At 38.2% G+C, this 21,152-nt stretch overlaps 2 protein-coding genes across 2 annotated transcripts in view; one reads left to right on the top strand and one right to left on the bottom strand.

Annotated features, from left to right (window-relative positions):
* IQGAP2 (IQ motif containing GTPase activating protein 2) overlaps window positions 1–21,152 on the top strand; it is a 264,412-nt gene that overhangs the window by 180,784 nt on the left and 62,476 nt on the right. The window contains exons 14-15 of the mRNA XM_033109917.1: window positions 12,354–12,444; window positions 17,173–17,340. Of these exons, the coding sequence (XP_032965808.1) occupies window positions 12,354–12,444; window positions 17,173–17,340 (259 nt within the window). The remainder of the gene's footprint in view (window positions 1–12,353; window positions 12,445–17,172; window positions 17,341–21,152) is intronic.
* F2RL2 (coagulation factor II thrombin receptor like 2) lies at window positions 1,962–8,634 on the bottom strand. Its single transcript, XM_033109918.1, has 2 exons — window positions 8,440–8,634; window positions 1,962–4,457 (listed from the first exon to the last, which is right to left on the bottom strand). Exons 1-2 carry the CDS (start codon window positions 8,501–8,503, stop codon window positions 3,391–3,393), a joined length of 1,131 nt encoding a protein of 376 aa, XP_032965809.1. The 5' UTR covers window positions 8,504–8,634; the 3' UTR covers window positions 1,962–3,390.

Raw genomic sequence — 21,152 nt, forward strand, 5'->3', positions numbered from 1 at the left:
AGTGGGAGAATGAGACTCGCATCTAAGCCTTGTGTTCCCACATCCCAGCGGGAGGGGAGTAGGAGACCCAGTCAATGAGGAGGAGGGGACCACCTTCTGCTGTCCCCACTGATGTAGCTGTGGCCTTGGCACATAACACACTCACCGGCATTGGAAGACACAGGTTACTTGTTTTGAAGACAAGACACCATTCAAATCTTGGCTTTGCCACAAATTAGCTGGGGATTTTAGTCAAGTCACCAAAATTCTCTATGCTTCAGTTTTCACATGTGTAAAATGAGAATAATAGTACCTGTCTTAAGGATTATGGTGAGAATTCAATTATATATATATATATAATAAATGAATATATTTTATGTTGATATATAATGCATATCAACATATATATAATTACATTGATTATGAGTATATATAAGTGTTAGGGTATTTAGCATGGAGCCAGACACCCTAAAAAAGTACTTAAGTTATATAGCTAGTGTTGTTATGGGCACCTCTAGCTGCCACACAGGTAAGGGGTGAGTGATGTCTGTGTCACGAAGTCCTTACTAGACATAGGCCCTGCTCTGTCTACAAACCAAAGTTGGAATCTTCTATGTACAGGATAAAAATAGACCTGAGTTCCTCACCTCTCACGGCCACATGGGGGTTTCCCCTTGAGGTGAGCCTGACTCTACAAACTTTTTTTCATAGGTAGGCAGTGGAGGTCCCCTCCAGAGCATTGCAATCTCAGGGTTATAGATCAAGATGGAACGCCACAGCCCTGCTCTGGGGAACCCAGAAGCCTTCCACGAGTGCCTGTACAGCGCCAGCACTCTGCTGTGCCTCCTCCCTGAGGATGAAAGCAGTAGCTTTAAGAATGTAATTACAGCATCAAATACAAGCCTAGGATCTGGGTTCTAGTTCAGGCATTAAACCACTTTTGGCCGGTAAAATTAGGGTCTTGAACTATATTGGCAACAGCCGACAGATTTACAACACTACAGTTCCAAGCCATGAATCTAATTTGGCTAAATTCCTAATTTTAAACAGTTTTCTTTCTCTGGCCATTAATTTTGAAACTTTCTTTTCTCAGCCTGTTCTCTTTCCCTGGGGGGGAAAAAATCTGATTTTGTTTATTTGGTGGGATCTCTGTGTTCCTTTTTTAACCTCTGCTGTTTTGATACCTGGAAGTTTCCAGTTGTGTGTTTTATGGTGTTATTTCTGTGCCTGGCCTTCCCAAGTCCAGCCTTGGAAAATTATAGAAGAAACTTATATTACTGGTATTATCAGTAGACAACAAAGCTTGTGCCAAAGTACACAGCATTAAAAGTCTCAATGATAATATCTTCTTAGAATGGATGCTCAGTTTTATCAAAGGTTGATGACAGTGATATAAGTTGGTGAAGATTCTTAGTCCTTGTTAATGGTATTTCAAGGTATTTCAAGTATAACCCTCTGTAGGCACCAAATTCCTTTCATCTCTTGAGGAAATTCTGGGTAATGGGCATGTTGGTACATACTTAGCAGAGAACACTTGCTGTCTGTTCATTGGAGGTAGTGAGTTGTGAGCTATTTTTAAATTGAAGGCTTTGCTTGAGAACATCTGAATTATACCCCCGAAAAGTTCTGTTTTGCTGCATGTGTATTTGCTGCATAAAAATTAAGTGTGCTCTTAACAAGTAAATATTGTTGCATGTTTTCCCTAGATAAAACTGTATTACAGATGATGGCTTTATTTGCAGAAACAAATTCCTTCCACTGAAGTTTTCATCATCGTAAAACTATTTTAGATTTTTTTTCTTGTTTTTTCTTGTTTACCTGATTTTTATTCTCCACATAACCACACATATATATATATGTGCATGGTTTTTTTTTAACCTAAGTCAAATGAAATAAGAAACTACATATTCAAAATTATGCATTTAAAATGTTTTTTATTGCTTTGCTAGTCATTACAGAGTATATGGTCAATGTACATTCCTACAGACTTGCAAGTTTATCTCAGCATCCTTCATGCCCTTAATCACTAATAGCCTGCTTCCTGTCTAATCCCTAAACTAAGGGAAATAGACTCATTTAAATACAGGAAGATAATGGGCATTTATAACAAAATATCATTTCCCCATTAAAAACTGTTTAAGAGACAAAAATAATGGAGGCATTATTTTAAACTTCTAAATGACTTTAAGAGTGTATTCTTAACTTAGCTTCCTTTTTTTTTTCTTTTTTTACATGCCCAACCAAAAATGATATTGTCTCATGTCATACAGAGTACCTTGCTTTCTCAGTATGAATTTAGTGGGCTTTCATGCTGTTAAGACGCTTTGGGATTTTTATTCTTTCATTCATTTGACCACATGATTCATAAAACATGGAGCTGAGCCCCATAGACCGTGAGGAGACCTGGACCTGGGGTTGCTACCAGCAGCATAAAGAAGGGAGAGGACGAGCCCTTCTCTACTATACGTAGTGCTTAAGTGTTTATGGAATTAACGCTTGTGTATAAATGAACTGTACGAGTGTGTAAGTGCTGTAATGAAAACACAAGAAAATGCTGTGGAAGTTCAGATTAGTAAAATGAACTTCTAGCTTGAGAATCAGGGAATAGTCTTTCGAGGACTTCAAGAGATGGAAAGGATTAAGGCAAACATGTTACAAATAGTTTTCCAGTTAGGGGCAGGGGCAGAGAGAGAAGAAATCACAGCAAAGCAAGAAGCTTGGCGAGTACCTCTATCACAGGCAAGGTTTATTGGGAAGTAAAGTTAAAAAGTTAGCCCTGAATGCCAAGCTGAAGATTTGTTCCAAAGCAGTAGCGAGACAATGGAGGTTTTTGAGCTGGGGGTTTTGATTGATGTATTCAAACTGATATTTGAGCAAGAATGATCTGGCAGTGGCCCACAAAATGGAGGATAGATAGGCTGGCGTAAAGAGAGTGGCTGGAAGGGGAAGGTGGAACTAGGACGATGGATCCTAGTGAGAGACATTACAAAGATAGCATCAGCTAATGAAGCAGCCATCAACATGAGAGGCTGAAGAATCAAAATTGACACCAGTTACTGTGAAAACTGGTGATCTTAGCTTCTCCCCATGCTGCACCCTTGTCCCATTCTCCTTCAAGTCATGTAAAGTAATAACCTCATCGAAGTAGGGAAGATGGCGATATAAAGAGCTTGAAGGACGAGTCAGGCAAATGTGTCAGCTGCCAGTAAGAGAGTGGTGATATCTTTTCTCCTGCACTGATGTTCTTAAAATACTGATGAAGATTTTTAAAAAGCTATTGCTTTTGTAATGTTTTATTTTGAAGCACTATCTCTTAGGAGCTCAAAAGTGGAGCTAGAGAATAGAACTGCTTGCACTTATGCACATGTTATCCCATGAATGTATGTTTTCACAAATAGCTTTCCTTGTTCTCTAAGGTGATTTCACTATTGTAAGGTAAGCAGTGGAGTGATCTTTAATTTTTGACATGAGAAAATAAAAGAATGGATCTAGGCAACTATTCAGACTACCAAGGCACAAAGCTATGAGATAGATAAAGTATAAGCCATCAGTGTTGTAATAATAGGTGGCATGGTGAATAATAAGTATAATATTGCTTGGAGCAAAGCAAATGGTAAAAATCACGAGAATGAGGAGACTCGCCTTAACATACCACAACCATCTATGATCATATGTATTAAGTGTCCGAATGATGGCTGTGTAGCAATAGATAATGACCACAAATGGAATTAAGAATCCAAAGAATGCCAAGGAGATGAAGTAGTAGAGTTGGAAGGGAGATGAAGACTCGCATGTGTTGTGAACATCATGGCAGGTGGTAATGTCCAGCTGGACAAGATAATACTCCTGCTTCAGGATGAAAAATGGCAACATGTATAAGAAAACTGTAGCCCACACCAATCCACATGTTACCAAGGCATAGGTGCGCTTGGGCAGCCTCCGGTAAGTGAAAGGATGGACAATGGCTAGGTAGCGACTGATGCTGATGCAAGTGAGGAGCAGAATGGAGCAGTACATGTTGCCATAAAAGATGACCATGGTGGCCCGACACATGAACTCTCCGAATACCCAGTTGTTCCCACTGAGATGGTAAGCTATTTTAAAGGGCAGTGTGGCACACAAAAGAAAATCTGCAATGGCCAAGTTGATGTAGAAGACGGTCATACAGATCGGTCTGGTCCTGAAGAAGAGCATCCACAGGGTCACTGCGTTGGCTGGCACACCTACTGCGAACACCAGGATGTAGATGGCGGGTATCAGTTTGGTACTTAAGGAGCTGCTCAGATACCCCATGGTAGCATTACTGACGTGGAGATTTGAAACACTTTCTTCAGGGCACTTAATATTTACACTTATGGTTCCCGTCCAACCTTCTATGGCCGAAAGAGGGAACTCTTCAAAAGAATTTGGGGGGGCTCCACGAAAGGTCTTAATAGGTGACATTGACTCTGCCAAGTTGTCTGAATCATTTTCCACACCTGTAATGAAAAAGAAGTATTAACATATGGTATTTTACTGACCCATATCTATGGTTCAGAAGGAAATAAAACTAAATGTATTATGCTACATAATTTCTGCAGTTTTAAAATTTAGAATCATTTTTATTTTTTAAAAATTATTATAGCTCAGGCAATCACAGGCATATGATATGCCCCAGCATCATGCTAGCCCTTGCAGGAGCAAAAACTAGATGACATCTCCTTACATGTGAGTAATTTGTAATACTTTGTAGGAAACAAAAATAGTACATCAGACCATTTTAGGCAATGTCATGTTGATTATAAACTGTATCAGCACTCAGACAATAGTTAACAGATTTAGATGTTTAAGCAAAATGTCAAGGAAAATATAAATGTAAGGAAAGATGAGCGCGGTTTGTAAAGAGATGGAATTTAATAGATGGATAAGATTCTGGTAGATGATGAATGGGCTTACTGTGGGCTGGCGTGGGATCCGGGAATGTCAGATAAGTTAATTCAGCAAATGTTTATTGCCTACTTGATTGCATAAACTTTTAAATAAACTCCATCCCTGTCTTCAACTCTCAGAGTAGTAGTGAAAATGATACACAAAAATGTATTGTCTTATGCTAATAAAGTGCATCTGAGAGATGAAGTTGAAACATGAGCTTACAGCCAAATCTCTGAAGGGCCTTTAAACTGTCCTAAGAGATCATGTGTCCATTGATAGATGCTGGAGTTGTACAATAAAAAAATTATGCACAGAGAGATGACCATTGTGGTAGACAGCACAATGGTGCCCCAAAGATTCCACGTGCTAATGTATGGAGCATGTGAATGTGTTACCTCACATGGCAAAAGGGATTTTGCAGATGTGATTAAGGATCTTGAGATGGGAAGAATATCCTGGACTGTCCTCATGGGCCCAGTGTAACCATAGGAGTCCTTATAAGAGGGAGGCAAGAGAGTCAAAGTCAAAGAGCGAGAGACATTTGAAGATGCTATGATGCTGACTTTGAAGATGGAAGAAAGAGCCATGAACCAAGGAATGAAAGTAGCTTCTAGCAGCTGAAAAAGGCGAGAAAACAGATTCTGCCCTCGACCCTCCAGAAGGAACAGACTTGTAACCTCCAGAAATACAATGTTTTGTTTTAAGCTACTATGGTGATTTGTTATAGCAGCAATGGAAAACTAATACAACCATTACATAATTTGTGTTTAAGACGACTTTGGTGATAGTGTAAAGAGTAGACTAAAAAGATAAGAAATTGGAGGCAGGGGTGCCTGATTTGGAGTCTACTGTAATCATTTAAACTCCAGATGGTGAGTTAACGGAACTGGAGAATGGCAGTGGAATGGTGAAGATGAATACATGAGACTCTTTGATGGAGACTCAAAGGGACTTGGCATCCAACTGGCTATGGAGGTGGTGCTGGAGAGGCAGGAGGCAAAAATGACTTGGACGTTTCTCCTCTAGGTGACTTGGAGCAGGAGGATGGTCCCAGGCACGGGGAGAAGCTGAGATCTCAATTTTGAGTATTCCTGAGTTTGAGTTGCTGGTGGGATAGTAGTGTGTGCAATGTCCTAGGACAGGTTAGAAGACTTATGTGTGGAGCCCAAATGAGAAGTATGGATTTTTTTAGTCTGCATAGAGGCTGTAGTTTAATTTAGTAGGAGTGGTTGGATGGCCTAGGGAGAGATGTGAGGGAAAAAAACATCCAAAGGCAGATTTTAGGGGCAATGTAGATTTTAAGGGGAGACGAGACGAAAAATCAGAAGATGAAATCGATAATGATGATCTGAGCAGTTGGAAATGGAAAAAAAAAGGATAGAAATACAAATACATGCTATAAATACTGGGCCTTACGTGGCATGGCGATATTCATAATCCTAATTCTTGAAAGAGCAATTTCAAAAACAAACCTTCATACTCACACCTGTTTATCATCATGTAATTTTTCCATAAATTCATCTTTGACACGTGTAGAAAGTAGATTCTCTCAAATTTCTGTCACCTTAAAAAATTTTATGCTGAATTTAAGCCTCATACTTACCGATTTAAAATACCGTTTCTCTGCCAATTCCTTTTCACATGACCTCTGAATTTCTACATGTTGAATACTTGCGGTTGGTGCTAAGTTACCTGGTTCTCGTTTAAAGCCAGTTTCTCTTCCTGTTTTCCTCTCTGCTAAGTCTCCCCTGGTGAAATTGAAGCCTACCTCATCACGCTGAGATTGCACAAACTGAATTCAGTGTGTAACATAGAGGGAGAGGTTTGCCTGAACAAGTAAGGGCAGGAAGGTGCTCAGGTGTTGTTTAAGGGAAGACAGGTTAAAGAAAAGGAAAGAAAATTTGGGAAGTGGTGGTGGTTTGTGTCTGTGTTTAGATGTGAACTGTGAGGCATGTTGTGTGACACTTGAGTTCAGCCACACAAATCCTTCTGCTCACTTTTGCATTTTGGAAAATTCTTGTGTCTGACCTCACCCAAAAAGAAGTGCCTTTCCAGATAGGCACAAAGCTTGAAAATGGTGGCTGAGGAACATACTGTACGAGTTGTTTGCCTTCAGGATCTGATAAGAGAACTGTTGAAACCAAGTGTTTGTCAGCTTTCAGAGAATTCTTGCGATTGAGCAAGACATCATGCCGGGAAACATACTGAACGCTGACTGTGGAAAAGTCTTGACTCTTTTCCATGAGAATTCCAGTTGATCTGGTTCAGCTTGAATAAGTCTTTTATGCTCGAGCACCTGGTTTTCCTTAAGAATAGGACTCACTGTTAAATTTCACTTTTTAAAAAAAATTTATTTGAATTCTTTATATAGGTTTCCATTCAGTATAATGTTTCAAACATGTTTTTCAACCTGGGAAAACGTCTTAGAGAGACACTGTTCCACAGGGAACAGACTGCGGCCACTTCACATTTCTCCCCCACCCCAAGTGAACAAAGCAAATTCACTGCCTTTGCCCAACCCTTTGAATCCCCCTTTTCACTTCCACCAAACCCCACCAGCATCTTGAAGGAACCACCTCCACAAACCTCTTTTGCTATTCTGCTGCATTTTGGTTCATCCACTCCCAGAAATAGCGCTCAACACTATTCATAAATCCCGCACATGCTACTATCCACAAGTTCTCTTAGCACTCTCCTACAACCACCTCGGTGATTCCAACTGTCAGTTTTAACAACATTCCTTTACAAAGGTTTGGGTCTTTTTTGTGTAATTTTGGTTTTCTTGCCCCTCATTGTTCCTCTGCCCGGCCCTTCCCCTACCCCGCGCCCCCCCTGCCCAGCGCTCCCACTCCTAAGAATCTTGACTGGAGGGTGACCTAACAGTAGGAGTTGTAGATAAAGGTCTATCCCATATTGGTTAATTTTGGAGCAAGCAGGAGATTACAGGCTAATGTTATGTTGGCAAAAATAGGAAACACATTAACAGTTGAATAATAGTATTTGGGAGACTTCATTTCTAAAATTTTAAAATCATCTATGAAGGTAGGGAAAACTCCCTGCTACCACTGAAAGTCAAAAAAGGTATTTCATTAAGGAACACTAATTTATTAGCATTATTGATTATTGAAAGCAGACCACTGAATCTTCCTGGGAATATTCTGGTTCTCCCCACTTTATGCCTTATCAGAAGGTACAAATATAGGATTTTTTAAATCTCTTTAAAAAGTGCTATCTTTGCTGAGTTAGAGGAAATTCTTACAAAACAAAAACGTCTCACAAATTGATTCTTGAAATAATTGTAGACATCTAAAAATCTTGACTGTGCCACAAATTTTTAAATATAAGTACAGAACGCTTAGTCTCTGATAAGGTTTGAATAGAGTGAATGAACTATAGCTATTTTCACTTCCATGATGCCACCTTTTAATAACTAAAATCAAACTCTGCCTTTTGGATTGCAATTTGTGTGAAATACCAAGAAAATAGATTCAGTTGACTCTTCTAACGCAAACCAGGACCTCCAGCCTACCCAGTAAGAAAAGAGCTTACCGCTTTGACAAAAAGTGAGCGACAGAAGCATTACTCCAGCAGCTGCAAAGATGAGGGCTTTCATCTCGATGACCTGAGTCCTGTTTCCCAAACGTTATCAAATGTGTAAAATTAAGGAGCACTGTTTCACCTCAGTTCCACATGTTAACAGCAAATGGAAACAGTAGAACTGTGCTCTCTCATGCTCTGCAGGCAGGAAACTTGGCCGGGTCCTCTTCAGGGAAAGGGTGTGACAGCACTTGTGTTTCAGTGTGCATGACTCAGGCTAAACTTCTGAGAACATTACATTACCCCTGGAGAAAGTCATTTAACTCTTACCCACCTTTAACAATCCGTTCTGAACAGAGGCTGTAAATCCCTCCCACTACTACTATGTGCAGTGAAAGAATACAGATAGTGTACAGTCCTTTACAGAAGGAAGCTGAACATAGATGCTGAGTAGCAATGAGTTTTGACTCTGTCCCATATCTCATTTTACCTGTTTTAAAAATGCGGTTCCAGAGTGTGATTTCTACTTAATAATTAGCTCTCAGAAATCTCCCCCCCCCCACAGCTATTTCAAATTTTAATTCTTAAACTCATTACATAATTACAAATTAAATAAATTGTGGAAAGCAAACATTTTTCATGAAGTTAAAATTGTTTAAGTGTTTAATTACTTTGAAAATTCTTCATCAGTGTCACATTAGTCTGAATTTGTCATCTGTGCCTGGCCAGAACTTGGTTTTATAGTATTTTGTTTTGCCATAGTTCAACATATTGTGAACCATTCAATAGGGTCAGATCACCTGGAAAGGAGGAGGGGGTCACAAAACTATTTAAACTAAAATCATAAAACAACATTGAATTGTGCAGAGGACGCCCTTTATTTCATGGGTGTTGGTGAGCAGGTCTGCAATAAGCTTTTTTTTTTTAATTGTGGTAAAATATACATAACATAAAATTTACCATCTTAGCCATTATTAAATGCTAACACATTAACACAACTCAGTAGTATTAAATATATTCACATTGTGTAACATATCAGTTTTTATGAGTAGTTATATTCTAGAGGATATGTTTTAATATGGAGGAAAAAAATACTGCATTATAACAGGTTTTCCTATAATTAACAAAGTTTCAGGTTACATCCTAAGTCAGACAATCCATCAACCTGTGTCCTATAAATGAAGGAAGAATCAGAAAATGCAAATTTCGTGTGAGACTTAAAGGCTCGAGGGATATGGAAGGAAGGAATTGATCTGTGTAAACTTTTCACAGCTTGATTAAATTTCACCACCCCAAATTTTGCAATCAAAAGTCAGTCTTTAGTACTTCAACTACATAACATGTGACTTCAACTACATAATAACTACGTAACACAAACTGACATAAAATGCTATTTTATTGTAGAAATAATAACCAAAAAACCCAAAATATTGAAGAGAGAGTACCTTTTTGTTTAGTTAAAATTTTCTAGGAGTCATCTAAATTCAGGAATTTATGACTTGATTTGCATATGGCCTAGTTTCTGTTCATGTAATCCATTTGCAGCTCATATGTTGAACCTGGCTATTTAGGTAGAGCCGTGGCCATCCTGTAAATATAAAATTTCCAGTCTTCTAGTGAGCAACTGAAAAGGAACTGTTACATTGGTAGGATTCGGTTTTTTTACTCTTGGTTTTGCATTTAGCTGTAGCAAACGCTTTAGTTCAATGAGTCATGATTTAATCTGTTAACTTGAATTCATTTGATTTGCAAAGTCTCTCTTCAATTTGGCTTATAAAACTAATACCGTCAGCTTGGAAATGGGATTGTAACTTCCCTCTCATCTGCGTAAACGTTTGTATGGTGCGTCTTCGACAGTGATAAGTTATGAAGGAATTTGGTAAATACCCTTCAAAAAAACTGAGACGTACATCAATGAACTCATTTGGACCTAAGTTTTAAGCTGTACTTTCGGGGAGGGTTCGGGTTCTCTTTGGCCGTTGAGACAGAAAAAATAGTTCCTGATCTCCTGTCTCTGTATTCCTTCTCTAGTCTTCAACTTCTCATCCTACTTTTCATTTGAACCTTCCCCAGTCATTCTGCTAAGAAATGGAAAATCTTACTAACAGCTGATGGTTCCCATATGGCAGATTTAGCTCTAGACGACTGTGGATGCAGGGGCCAAGCTTTCCTCAGTGGTCTCCATTAGCCCAAATGATGCAGGATGAAATAACAGAGATTTTGTCTCATTTTCAGAACCCTTTCCACCTACGTTATCTCATGTTAGTGTGTAAAGGAAATAGGTTTGAAGCCTGCCATGTCTTCTCTTCCCAAAAGATATTTAATTTCTACTGATAAAATTTACTTGTAATCTTGGACAAGTTTATATATTTTATATTTATATATTTGTAGCAAGATATCAGAATCAACCGAAAAATAAATACTAACGATAATTCAATACCTTTTCGTTGCTGCTGTCACTTCCTTCTTGAAGCGATTCTTAACTACTTAGTCTTTTCTCCCCCTGCAGTTCAACACCCCTACTTACTATAAGTTAATCCTTTCTTGGCTATTTCTAGATTGTGTATCTATAGTTAATGTTGCCCTAATCACATATTATAATTATTTTTTGATACATCTGTCTCTTACACTAAACTGTTAGCTCTGTGAGGCCAATCACTGTTTTTTGGGGGTTTCGGGGTGTTATTTTGGTTTTCTTTTTGTCTCTGTAGCTGATAAATGTTGAGTGTCATTGTGTTTCCTTCAAATTTAAAGTATCCCATGGCACTCTGGGCCACCTTGGGAACCACAGTTATTGAGTGATTGGGAGAGAGTATTTGACCAGGGTAGCCAGAGAAGCCTTTCTCAAAGGAGGCGGCATTTGAATAAAGGCCTGAATGATAAAAAACCTACAGCCACGTAGCTGGGGTAGAATGTTGTAATCTGAAGGAGGCTGGTGTGAAGTTCTGGAACAGGGAGTAGAGGAGAGTGAGGTGAAGCCAGAGGGGTCAGGAGGGTCAGATCATTAGATTCCCACAGTCAATGGGAAGGGAGTGTTGTTTCCTCCCAGCTGCAGGGGAAAACCTTTGGAGGAGTTTAAGCCAAGGAATGGTGTAAAGAGATACCCATTTTGAAGAGATCATCTGGTGGTTCTCTGTAGAGGACCAATGTGGTAGAGGGCCAACTTGAAAGCAGCAAAAGCAAACAGGAGACCAATGCAGCTGTCCAGCTGAGAGATGACGGTGGGCTGGACTAAATGGGGTGGCAGGAGAGAAGGGAAAAAAGGTTGGATTGGGAGTCTATTTGTTTTTTGTTTTTTTAATATAGACACACACACACACACACACACACATATGTGTGTGTGTGTATATATATATGTATATATATATATATGTATGTGTGTATATATATATATATATATATATGTATATATATTTTGTGTTGTTTTTTTTTTTTAAATTGGGGAACAGTGTGTTTCTCCAGGGCCCATCGGCTCCAAGTCGTTGTCCTTCAATCTAGTTGTGGAGGGCGCAGCTCAGCTCCAAGTCCAATTGCTGTTTTCAATCTTTAGTTGCAGGGGGCACAGCCCACCATCCCATGCGGGAATTGAACCGGCACCCTTGTTGTTGAAAGCTCGCACTCTAACCAACTGAGCCATCCGGCTGCTCCACCTACAGCTCATTGTCTTCAATCTAGTTGTAGAGGGCACAGCTCACTGGCCCATGTGGGAATCGAACCGGCAACCGTGTTGTTCAGAGTTCACGCTCTAACCAACTGAGCCATCCAGCTGCCCCTCTATTTCATTAGTATACAGTATATGGCAGTACTTGGTAGTTGCTAAATAAGAGCTGTGGAGATTATAATAAAATGACTCCTAAGAAGCAGTTATTAATTCTGTTTCATCCTCATTCACTGTTCTTTCTTTTATTCTATGATGATATTCCCAGGACCCTGCGAGTGCTTCTAACATCCTTTGGCTCGATGAGATCCAGCACGCAGTCTATGAGGCCAACATGCACCACGACAAAGCAAAGCAGTGTAAGCCCTCGCCTCCTTTTGTTGGCTCAGCTTGCCTTGCTTGTATCTGTTATGCTTCTGAGTTTTTATTTTAATTCCTAATTTTTTAAAGATTATGTAATTTTTAACTTCTGAAAAAACTTGGACTCTTACCAATTTTCATTCTTGAATGCACATATACAATAAGATCTGTAGGTTACACTATTTTCAATGATTCGGTGCTATCTCTAGCAAATTCTGAGAATGTTGCTGAACAAAATGCAGGAAGCAAAAAATGATTTCTAAACTCTCAAATGTATAGTTTAATCAGGTCCTTTCTCATTTTAATCCTTAGAAAACTAACCTATTTCTGCTTAATGAATGCCCATTCTCCTTTCCATGCCTTTTATTGTTTTAGTCAGGGTTTTTCAGAGAAACAGAACTACATATATTTCTTTTCTGGAAAAAACTAAGATAAATAGATAGATAAGTAGATAGACAGACAGATAAATGATAGATCTGTTTTTTTGAAAGTATTATATATAGTATATATGCTGTCTGTCTATATACACACACATATATATGGAGAGAGAGAGAGGGAAATTTATTTTAAGGAGCTGGCTTATGCAATTGTGGAGAGACTAGCAAGTCCTGAATCTGTAGGTAAGCCAGCAGAGGCCAGGTGGCAGTACTTAATCACCAAAACATAAGTGGATGTAATTACTGTGATGGACAGCAGAGTCAAAGCCATAATCAGAATAATCTGATTCACAGACAACTATGGAATTGGCTAATTGAACATGGTTTTCCTTGAAGTGAAAAACACAGTGTACTAAATTCTTACTTGATTTATACAAGTGGGAAGAAGAATTCTAGGTCAAGTGAATAGAAGTATAACTTGAATCATAAAAACAGAAAGTCATGGCCCCTCAAACAGTCCCCAGACTTGAGCCCATTTACAGACCCAGAACCCCTTTAATAAAGGGGAGGCCAAGTCCCCTTGAGAAAGGACTCTGCTACACTACCAAAATTGTATACTGTTCATCTTTATCCCAAGCTTCCCCCAAAAAGGCCTACGGCCTTTTACCACGGAGACTATCCTGGGGGGAAAGGACATTACCAGTCTTTTCAGGGATTACTAGACCCTGGCTCTGAACTGACACTATTTCCGGGAGACCCAACACTTCACTGTGGTCCACCAGTCAGTGTGGTGGCTTATGGCAGTTAGGTAGTCAATGGAGTTTCCGCTCAGGTCAGTCTCACCGTGAACCTGGTGGGTTCTCAAACCCACCCTGGGATTTTCCTGCCTCCCCAGGTCCAATGCATAACTGGAATTGACACACTCAGCCACTGGCAGAAGCCCCACGTTGGCTCAAATGAGAACATATTTTTTTTTAATTTTATTCTAAACTTCTATTTTCATAGAGGAATAGTATGAAAATTTACATGGCAATCTAAAATAGCTTCAAGATTGAAATACAAACACTCTACATAGTTGAATAACCTATATAAATTAAAATAAGATTCCTAAAATTGTAGTTCATTAAGCTGTCCATTCATGGAATAACTAGAATCTATCCTGTTCTGTCAGCTCATAGATTGCTGTTGAGATGCCTTAGTCGTGCTCCAGAGATGTGCTTTTAAACTTTGGAAGCATCTGTGAGGGACATCTGGTTTTGATTTCCTTAGCCTGGAAAAATATGTGTATTTCTCCAACCTGAACTTTTATATACCCTTAGGATCTTTGAAGTCTTTCCGTTCTAGCACTCCAATCCTTAAGAAAAATAAAGTAAAATTGAGATGTGTACATAAGATATTTAAATTTAAATATAAAACTGAAGGCAGCCGTAGTCTGAAGAGAGACTTTCAAGAAATTCGACTGTGATACAGGCACTCAAATAGCTGGAAAAAGTTACAATTTTTCTCTTAGAAATCGAATCAATGTATATAATACATGTTATTTTATTCCTTTCATTCTGTGTTCTTCTTACATTTGGCCAGCAAATGTTAAGTTGATTCTATTTTTCATACTGAGACTCATGATTCTATTGATTATGAAAGTAAGGTGTTCTCAAATGTGTGATTTTTTTTTTTTACTCCACACTTGCACATTTAAAATCTTACCTTCTACCTCTGTCCTGTTCCTCAAAAGAGTTGATATAGGTTCTTCTATGCTATGTAACAACAAAAAAGATGTTCTGAAAATAAAAACGACGTGTATTCTGATACTTAGATGAGCATTTTCCAGTTTCTCAACAGGAATTTAATCCTTTAAAAGCATTTTTCATCCTTTGTATGAAGACTTGAAACAGATTCTGGTCACATGGTGTAAGCATCAAACCCACTCCCATATAATTGGATAAAAGAAAATGTGTTGGCTCAGATATTTTACCACAGGCAAGATTTAAAGGGCAAAGGAACTCAAGTCCCCTTCATGTTGGCGACAGTGTTCATTTGCACTGAAGCCTCTTGCTTTCTTATAGTAGGTTTGTCTCTACTTTTGACTCCTCAGAGCAATGTTTCTCAACCTTTTTCCATTATTGCATCCTCAGGAATCTTTCTAGACATGATTTTCCCTAATTGGTCCTCACCATGAAATTTTAATACCACAGATACATTGTATGTCTGTTTATGTACCATATGTAGATCCGTGCTTTATACATAAAACAATTTTTTTTACTCCCTCCCCCTAAGAACCAATTTTTGTGCTACTGGGGATTATATAACCTCTTTTGAGAAGACATGCCTTAGAGAAAGCCTGCTGGCATATATGGCTTAAGATGTAAAGCAAATATGTTTTTGGATCTCTTAGATGACTTATGGGAGATTTCTTAATTGTTTCTTAGCAGGAATGTACTTGACTTTACGGGGAGCATTTGTTAGACATCCTTGGCTATCTGGAACTTAACCACAACCCACATAGTAAGCCAAAAAACAATAAAAATAGATGTCAAGAAGCCTGTGCACCGGAACTGATTTGCTCTGCTCATTGGGCACCTCTTGGACAGACACTTTGAGCCTGTTTGTTCTTATCTTAAGCAAAATGCTAATATGTCTGGTTGTTTCTGTTGTGTATTGTTGTTTGGGCTGCCCTGTGCAGGCAGATAGCAGCAAGAAGTGATAGCCGACGGTGACGGTAGAGGAAAAAACTAAAAAGCATAGGAGTTTGAGACCATTTAGTGCAGGAGCAAAGAAGCCCACATACCTCTATACCCTTGAAAATACCATTCACTACATTATAGCATAGTACAATTTTAATGGCATGAAGGACTCTTCAGCTCTCAGCAAACATTAGCACCTTCTGTGTACCAGGGACTGAGGATAAAATGGATAGAGACTGTCCTGTCAGGGTTTTCTCCAGGGCTTTAGATTTTCATGGAAAACGGTTCTATTAAGATGAGGGATAAACTTCAGTTATCTGGAAAATTAACCTGTGGACGCACTCCTTGCACATTTACACTCAAATGATAAAGCATATTACTATATGCAAGAAATGTATGGCTTTTAATACCCATCTTTTAAGGAAAATAGCATTTTACTGGGTTAGATGCAGCTATCAGATGTAATTCATGTAAAAATTCTTTGTTGTTTACTGTTACTTCTACTTCTCTCAGACCACAAACTTCTCAAACACCAGCACTACATTTTTCTCATCCTACAAAGTTTTCCTGGAGAAGAGAAAAGGGGGTTCACCCGTTCCTGTTAACTTCTATAAGCACAGGGACATACTGCTATACCTTTTGTTCAGCAACAGTTGGAGTTTGCTACACAAGTTCTCCTTCGTTCTTTATATGCTCCTCCAGATTTGCGCGACTTTGACTCCCGGCTTTTGAAAATCAAACTCTGTTTTTCTTGTACCTTGAGCCTTTATAGTTCTATGCACATGTGAACATAATTTAACAACAATACACAATTTCACATTTGTATGGTAGAGTTTGACGTGTGTGTGTGTGTGTGTGTGTGTGTTTAAAAAAAGAAATATCCATTTCTCCCCTTTTTCAAGGTCTTTTTTCATCTAGAAAGTATTTTAAGCTAGTTTCTTCCATTTTTTTCCTACATTTCTAACTCAGTGCATTTATAGGTTGTGAAAACAGTTCCATTGGTTGGGCCAGAATATTCTTACCTGGAGCTAAAGTGGATAATAAAGAATTCACCTTGTTAACTTCAGGCAACCAGTGTGGTTTTATTTATGGGGAGAGGCAGAAATTTGAAATGGGATAAAATGCTTCATAGGTCTAATTTGGTTCCAGAATTAAATTTCTGGTCTCCAATGCACATATCCACTAGCTGTAACTGTTGCCTTTCTAGAACATTCGTTTCGGTTGCTAATGACAATCTTGGAAGTATGCTAGCACTGTACTGGAGAATATCAGGAATTCCATAGCTTTAAGCATTTTCCTTGTTCTAAAATAAATGTCTTTGTAAAGCTAGCTCTCAGATACTGATTAATGACCTGTGTATCTGTTATTGGTGGGCATTCACCTCATTTCATAGATTATCACTGTAAGCAAAACATAGTGCTTTAATACCACACAAGAGTAACCAGGAAATACTGTGATTTTTAATAAACCGTGCTTCTGTGGGATCTTATTCTTAAAGCCTAAACTGGTAGGTGAGTTTGTGACTATCTCTCAGGCATATGTGTACATACTCTCAAAGGGTGAAAAGGTTTGATTCCAGTGCGTTCCTAAAAGTTTGAATTATATCTTGCATGCCACTTGGGTGAATAGAAGAGAAGCATTAACAGAAATTTTTTTTTTCATTACCCAGGGGTTACACTGGTCATTGATGTTAACCAGTGTTTGGAGAAAGAAAAAACAAGTGATATTCTGTCTGTTTTGAAGTCTTCTGTTTGTAATACAAATGACGTACTCCCTGAATGTGCTAACAGGTACTATGATGCCCTGGCAAAGAAAAAAGAGCAAAAATCTAAAAGTGGTAAGCATTTTCATTATTTAGCACAAACTAAGTATTATTTTGAATATGATGATTTCTGTGGTATTATAGTTTCTTAATTTTAAGACAAATAATTGCTTTCAAATGAACATTTCTAAAATGATTTTTGTCTTCTATGGCAAAGTAAAATTTTTAGATGTTTCTTTTCCTCTTTGTTTTTGGAAAGCTGTCATTAACTTGGTAGCTATGCAGGGGTGACATTATAGACTTGAGAAAAGACAATAGTTAAGGAGATTTTGCTTTATGTAGGTCTTGTTTGTTGATCCATTCCTCCAGTGATACAAACTGATTTTTACACTAATATTTCTGTCCTTTTTGAAACAAATGATAAATGATTGCACAATAGTTAGTAGGCGTAAAGCGTAATTTTGAAAATGTGGAATAAAGTACAATGAATTGGTCTCCAAGGGATTATTAGATCAATAATCTTGGCAAATGTTTCTTCCTAGTCAATCCAATGGCAGATCGTGAAATGTTAGCTCTGAAAAGTATCTGTGAGATCATAAGTTTAATACTCATTTTTCAGATTTATAACCTCACATTCATGAGATTTTATAGACAGAGGGAGAAAATGACAAACCCAGGAAGGTAAATTTTTGACAGAGTTAATCCATCATTCCTTTAGTAGATTTTTATTGAGCACCTTCTATGTCTTAGTGTCAAGGATCCCAGTGTCTCCTGACTCCAAGACTGGTGTTTACTTGCACACATCATAGGTCGTGTACATAGTACTTTTCACCTTCAGGAAACTACTGTGACCATATATATGACCTTAGAAGTGGAACTTGAGAAAAAAATTTTTTTTCAGTTTAACTGGAAGTCTGTTCAGTTGTACCCTCTGTACTTACTTTTTAAAGCTTGTCTGATGTATTTCTAACTTGGAGATTGCACTGTCCAATTCAGCAGATTTCCTGTTAACGAAATGTGAGGAGGGCTATTGGCCACTCCCTCTTGGTATTCTGGTCTCTTTTGAGCCCCCCTCTGTTCCCTCTTTCTCAGGAGTTACCGTAATGTCCCCTACCTCATCCTACATGAGAAAGAATTGCACACCGTATTGATGCAGAGGATGAGTTCCTAGAGATGACCCATCATAATTTCAAATCCATCCTGGCTCCAAATTAGTTTATCTTCTCTCCCCTAAATGCCTGTTCCTCTTCCTGTGTGCCAGGTTTTGGTGAATGGAATCAAAATACCCCCAGGCATCCAATTCAAAAGCCTAGGAAGGAAGTATCCAGGATTCAATTTTCTGCCAGAAAGAAAGAAAACAAAAAAAAAGGACAACAGGGACTTTGTTAGGGACTGTGTTGAATCTGTAGATCAATTTGAGGAGTATTGCCATATTAACAATATTAAGTCTTCTGACCTATGTACATGTGATGTCTTTCCTTTTAATTGGGTCATCTTTAATTCTTTCAACAATGTTTTGTAGTTTTCAATGTGTAAGGCTTGTATTTCTTTTGTTATATTTATTCCTATGTATTTATTTTTTATGCTATTATACATGTTTTCTTAATTTCATTTTGGAGTTGTTTATTGCTAATATATAGAAATACAATTGATTTTTTTAAATTGAGATATAATTTACATACTCTAAAATTCAACATTTTAAGGTCTGCAATTCAGAGGTTTTTAGTTTACTCACAAACTTGCACAGCTAATAATACCACTAGTTAATTCCAGAACATTTTCCTTACACCAAGCAAAACCCCGTATCTATTAGCCTTTGCTCCCCACCCCCTACCCTGAGCCCCAGACAACTCATTAATCTACTTTCTGTCTCAATGGTTTTGCCTATTCTGGACAGATCATATAAATGGAATCATACTGTGTCTGGCTTCTTTCACTTAGCATGTTTTCAAAGTTCATCCATGTTGTAACATATATCAGTTCTTCATTCCTCTTTGTGGGTGATAATATTCCATAGTATGGATGTGCCACATTTTGTTAATCCTTTCATCAATTGATGGAATTTGGATTTTTTCCCCCTACTTTTGGCTATTCTGAATAACATTTCTGTATTCATTTGTGTCCAAATTTTTGCATGGACATATTTTCATATAGTTGATTTTTGTGTGTTGATCTTGTATTCTGCAACCTTGCTGAACTCATTTATGCTAGTTTTTTAGTGGATTCCTTGGGCCACCACCTGTTTTTGTAAATCAAGTTTTATTGGAACCCAGCCACACTCATTAATTTATATATTGTCTACGGCTGCTTTCATGAGGCAGTGACAGAGTTGAGTAGTTGTATCAGAGACCTGGAGTCCACAAAGCTGAAAACATTTACTCTCTGGCCTTTCACAGAAAAAGTTTGCCAACGTCTGTTCTAGAAGGAAGAGGAGACACTTTCTAGGCAATTAAAGACTGATTTTCAACCCCAAATAGTGCTATGAACATTGTTTTGGGTGATAAATACAATGATTTATTCTTGTCTGTTTTTCCTGAGATTCTAGGATGTCTGTTCTTTCCCAAACTGAAATGTCCACTCAGGTGGCTCACCGACCCTTACAGCTCAGCTTAGCTCTTATATGTAGGTATAATTATGTCTGGAAGGCATCTAGAAAATATGCCTCCTTTTAGAACCCTCATCACCTCTTAACTAACTGGAATCTTTCTCTTTCATGGCTTTTTAATTAGTCTTTTCCCTAAGTAACAACCCAACTATATTTCTTAGGAAAACTACTCGGAGCCCGTGCTAGAGACACCCTCCTCAGTCTTTCCTCTGACTATAAATTCAACCAGTATGAAAATGATAAGAATTCTCTTTTCGTTTTATCCACTGACATCCCAACCCAAAGAAAGCCTTCCAGTGCCCATGTGTTTGGCTGTTAACCAACTAAGACCTTTCTACTTCTCAGTTCTTACGCAAATGAGAGAAAATATCTGATTTTACCATCTTTGTTTGCCTTCTTTCCGTCCCACTGAGAGAGTTGCCTTAAAAAGGGTGTTTATTCTTCTGAAAGCATTTGTGCATCTTACAACTATTGGTAATTGAAAATATAATGGTTACTTGTGATCGTCCTGATTTGTACAATATATTTTCTAGTAGACCAGCACTTCTAAATAGGTAACAGCTGTCTGACTGCCCATTTGAAAAAAAGATACGTCTTTCTTCCTGGGCACTGACAAATAGAACAGTTGAGGGCCACTTAAGGTCAAATAAAGAAGCAACACATACTGAAGAGCTGTCAAGTTACATCTGCTTAGTTATGTGAATCCATCTAAGTATTCTATGGGAAACTTCACTTGAACTTTGATTTACTTATAAAGGCAATTTGTCTAATGCTCACTTGGCAATAGATTGCTTAGCTTGGTCTAGGTCAGTGCTTTTTATTGTTTTTTTGTTTTTGTTTTATTGATTTTTTTTGGGGGGGGGTGGTTAGCTCTCTAGTCTAGGACAGGAGGCATGACCATTCAATAAAATAAACAGATTTCTAAACAGAAAGTGTAGCCCATGGATGGTAAGAAGGAGATACTATTATTAACCAATGTAAGCCATGGCTGCCATAGATTTTTCCAGTACTCTCCTACCCCCAAATTAAGTCCTTACAGCATTTTTTTTCCCTCATTTTGTGTGGTTGTGTAGAGCAAGATGAGTCAGAGGAACCAGAATTTTCCTTCTGGTCCCTACTTAGTGACCTTAGTCATTTTGTCCTTTGGGTAAAGTTGTCAGCCAAGATGAGTCACTTCTGCTTTTTTCTAATGCAGATCACTGACCCTCCTTAAATAACGGGTTATAGTTCTTGTAGGGCACTTCTCAGAGAAGTTAGACTTTCTAAACAAAGAGGATTCTTG

The sequence above is a fragment of the Rhinolophus ferrumequinum genome, chromosome 7 (assembly GCF_004115265.2).
Source record: "Rhinolophus ferrumequinum isolate MPI-CBG mRhiFer1 chromosome 7, mRhiFer1_v1.p, whole genome shotgun sequence".
NCBI lineage: Eukaryota > Metazoa > Chordata > Mammalia > Chiroptera > Rhinolophidae > Rhinolophus > Rhinolophus ferrumequinum.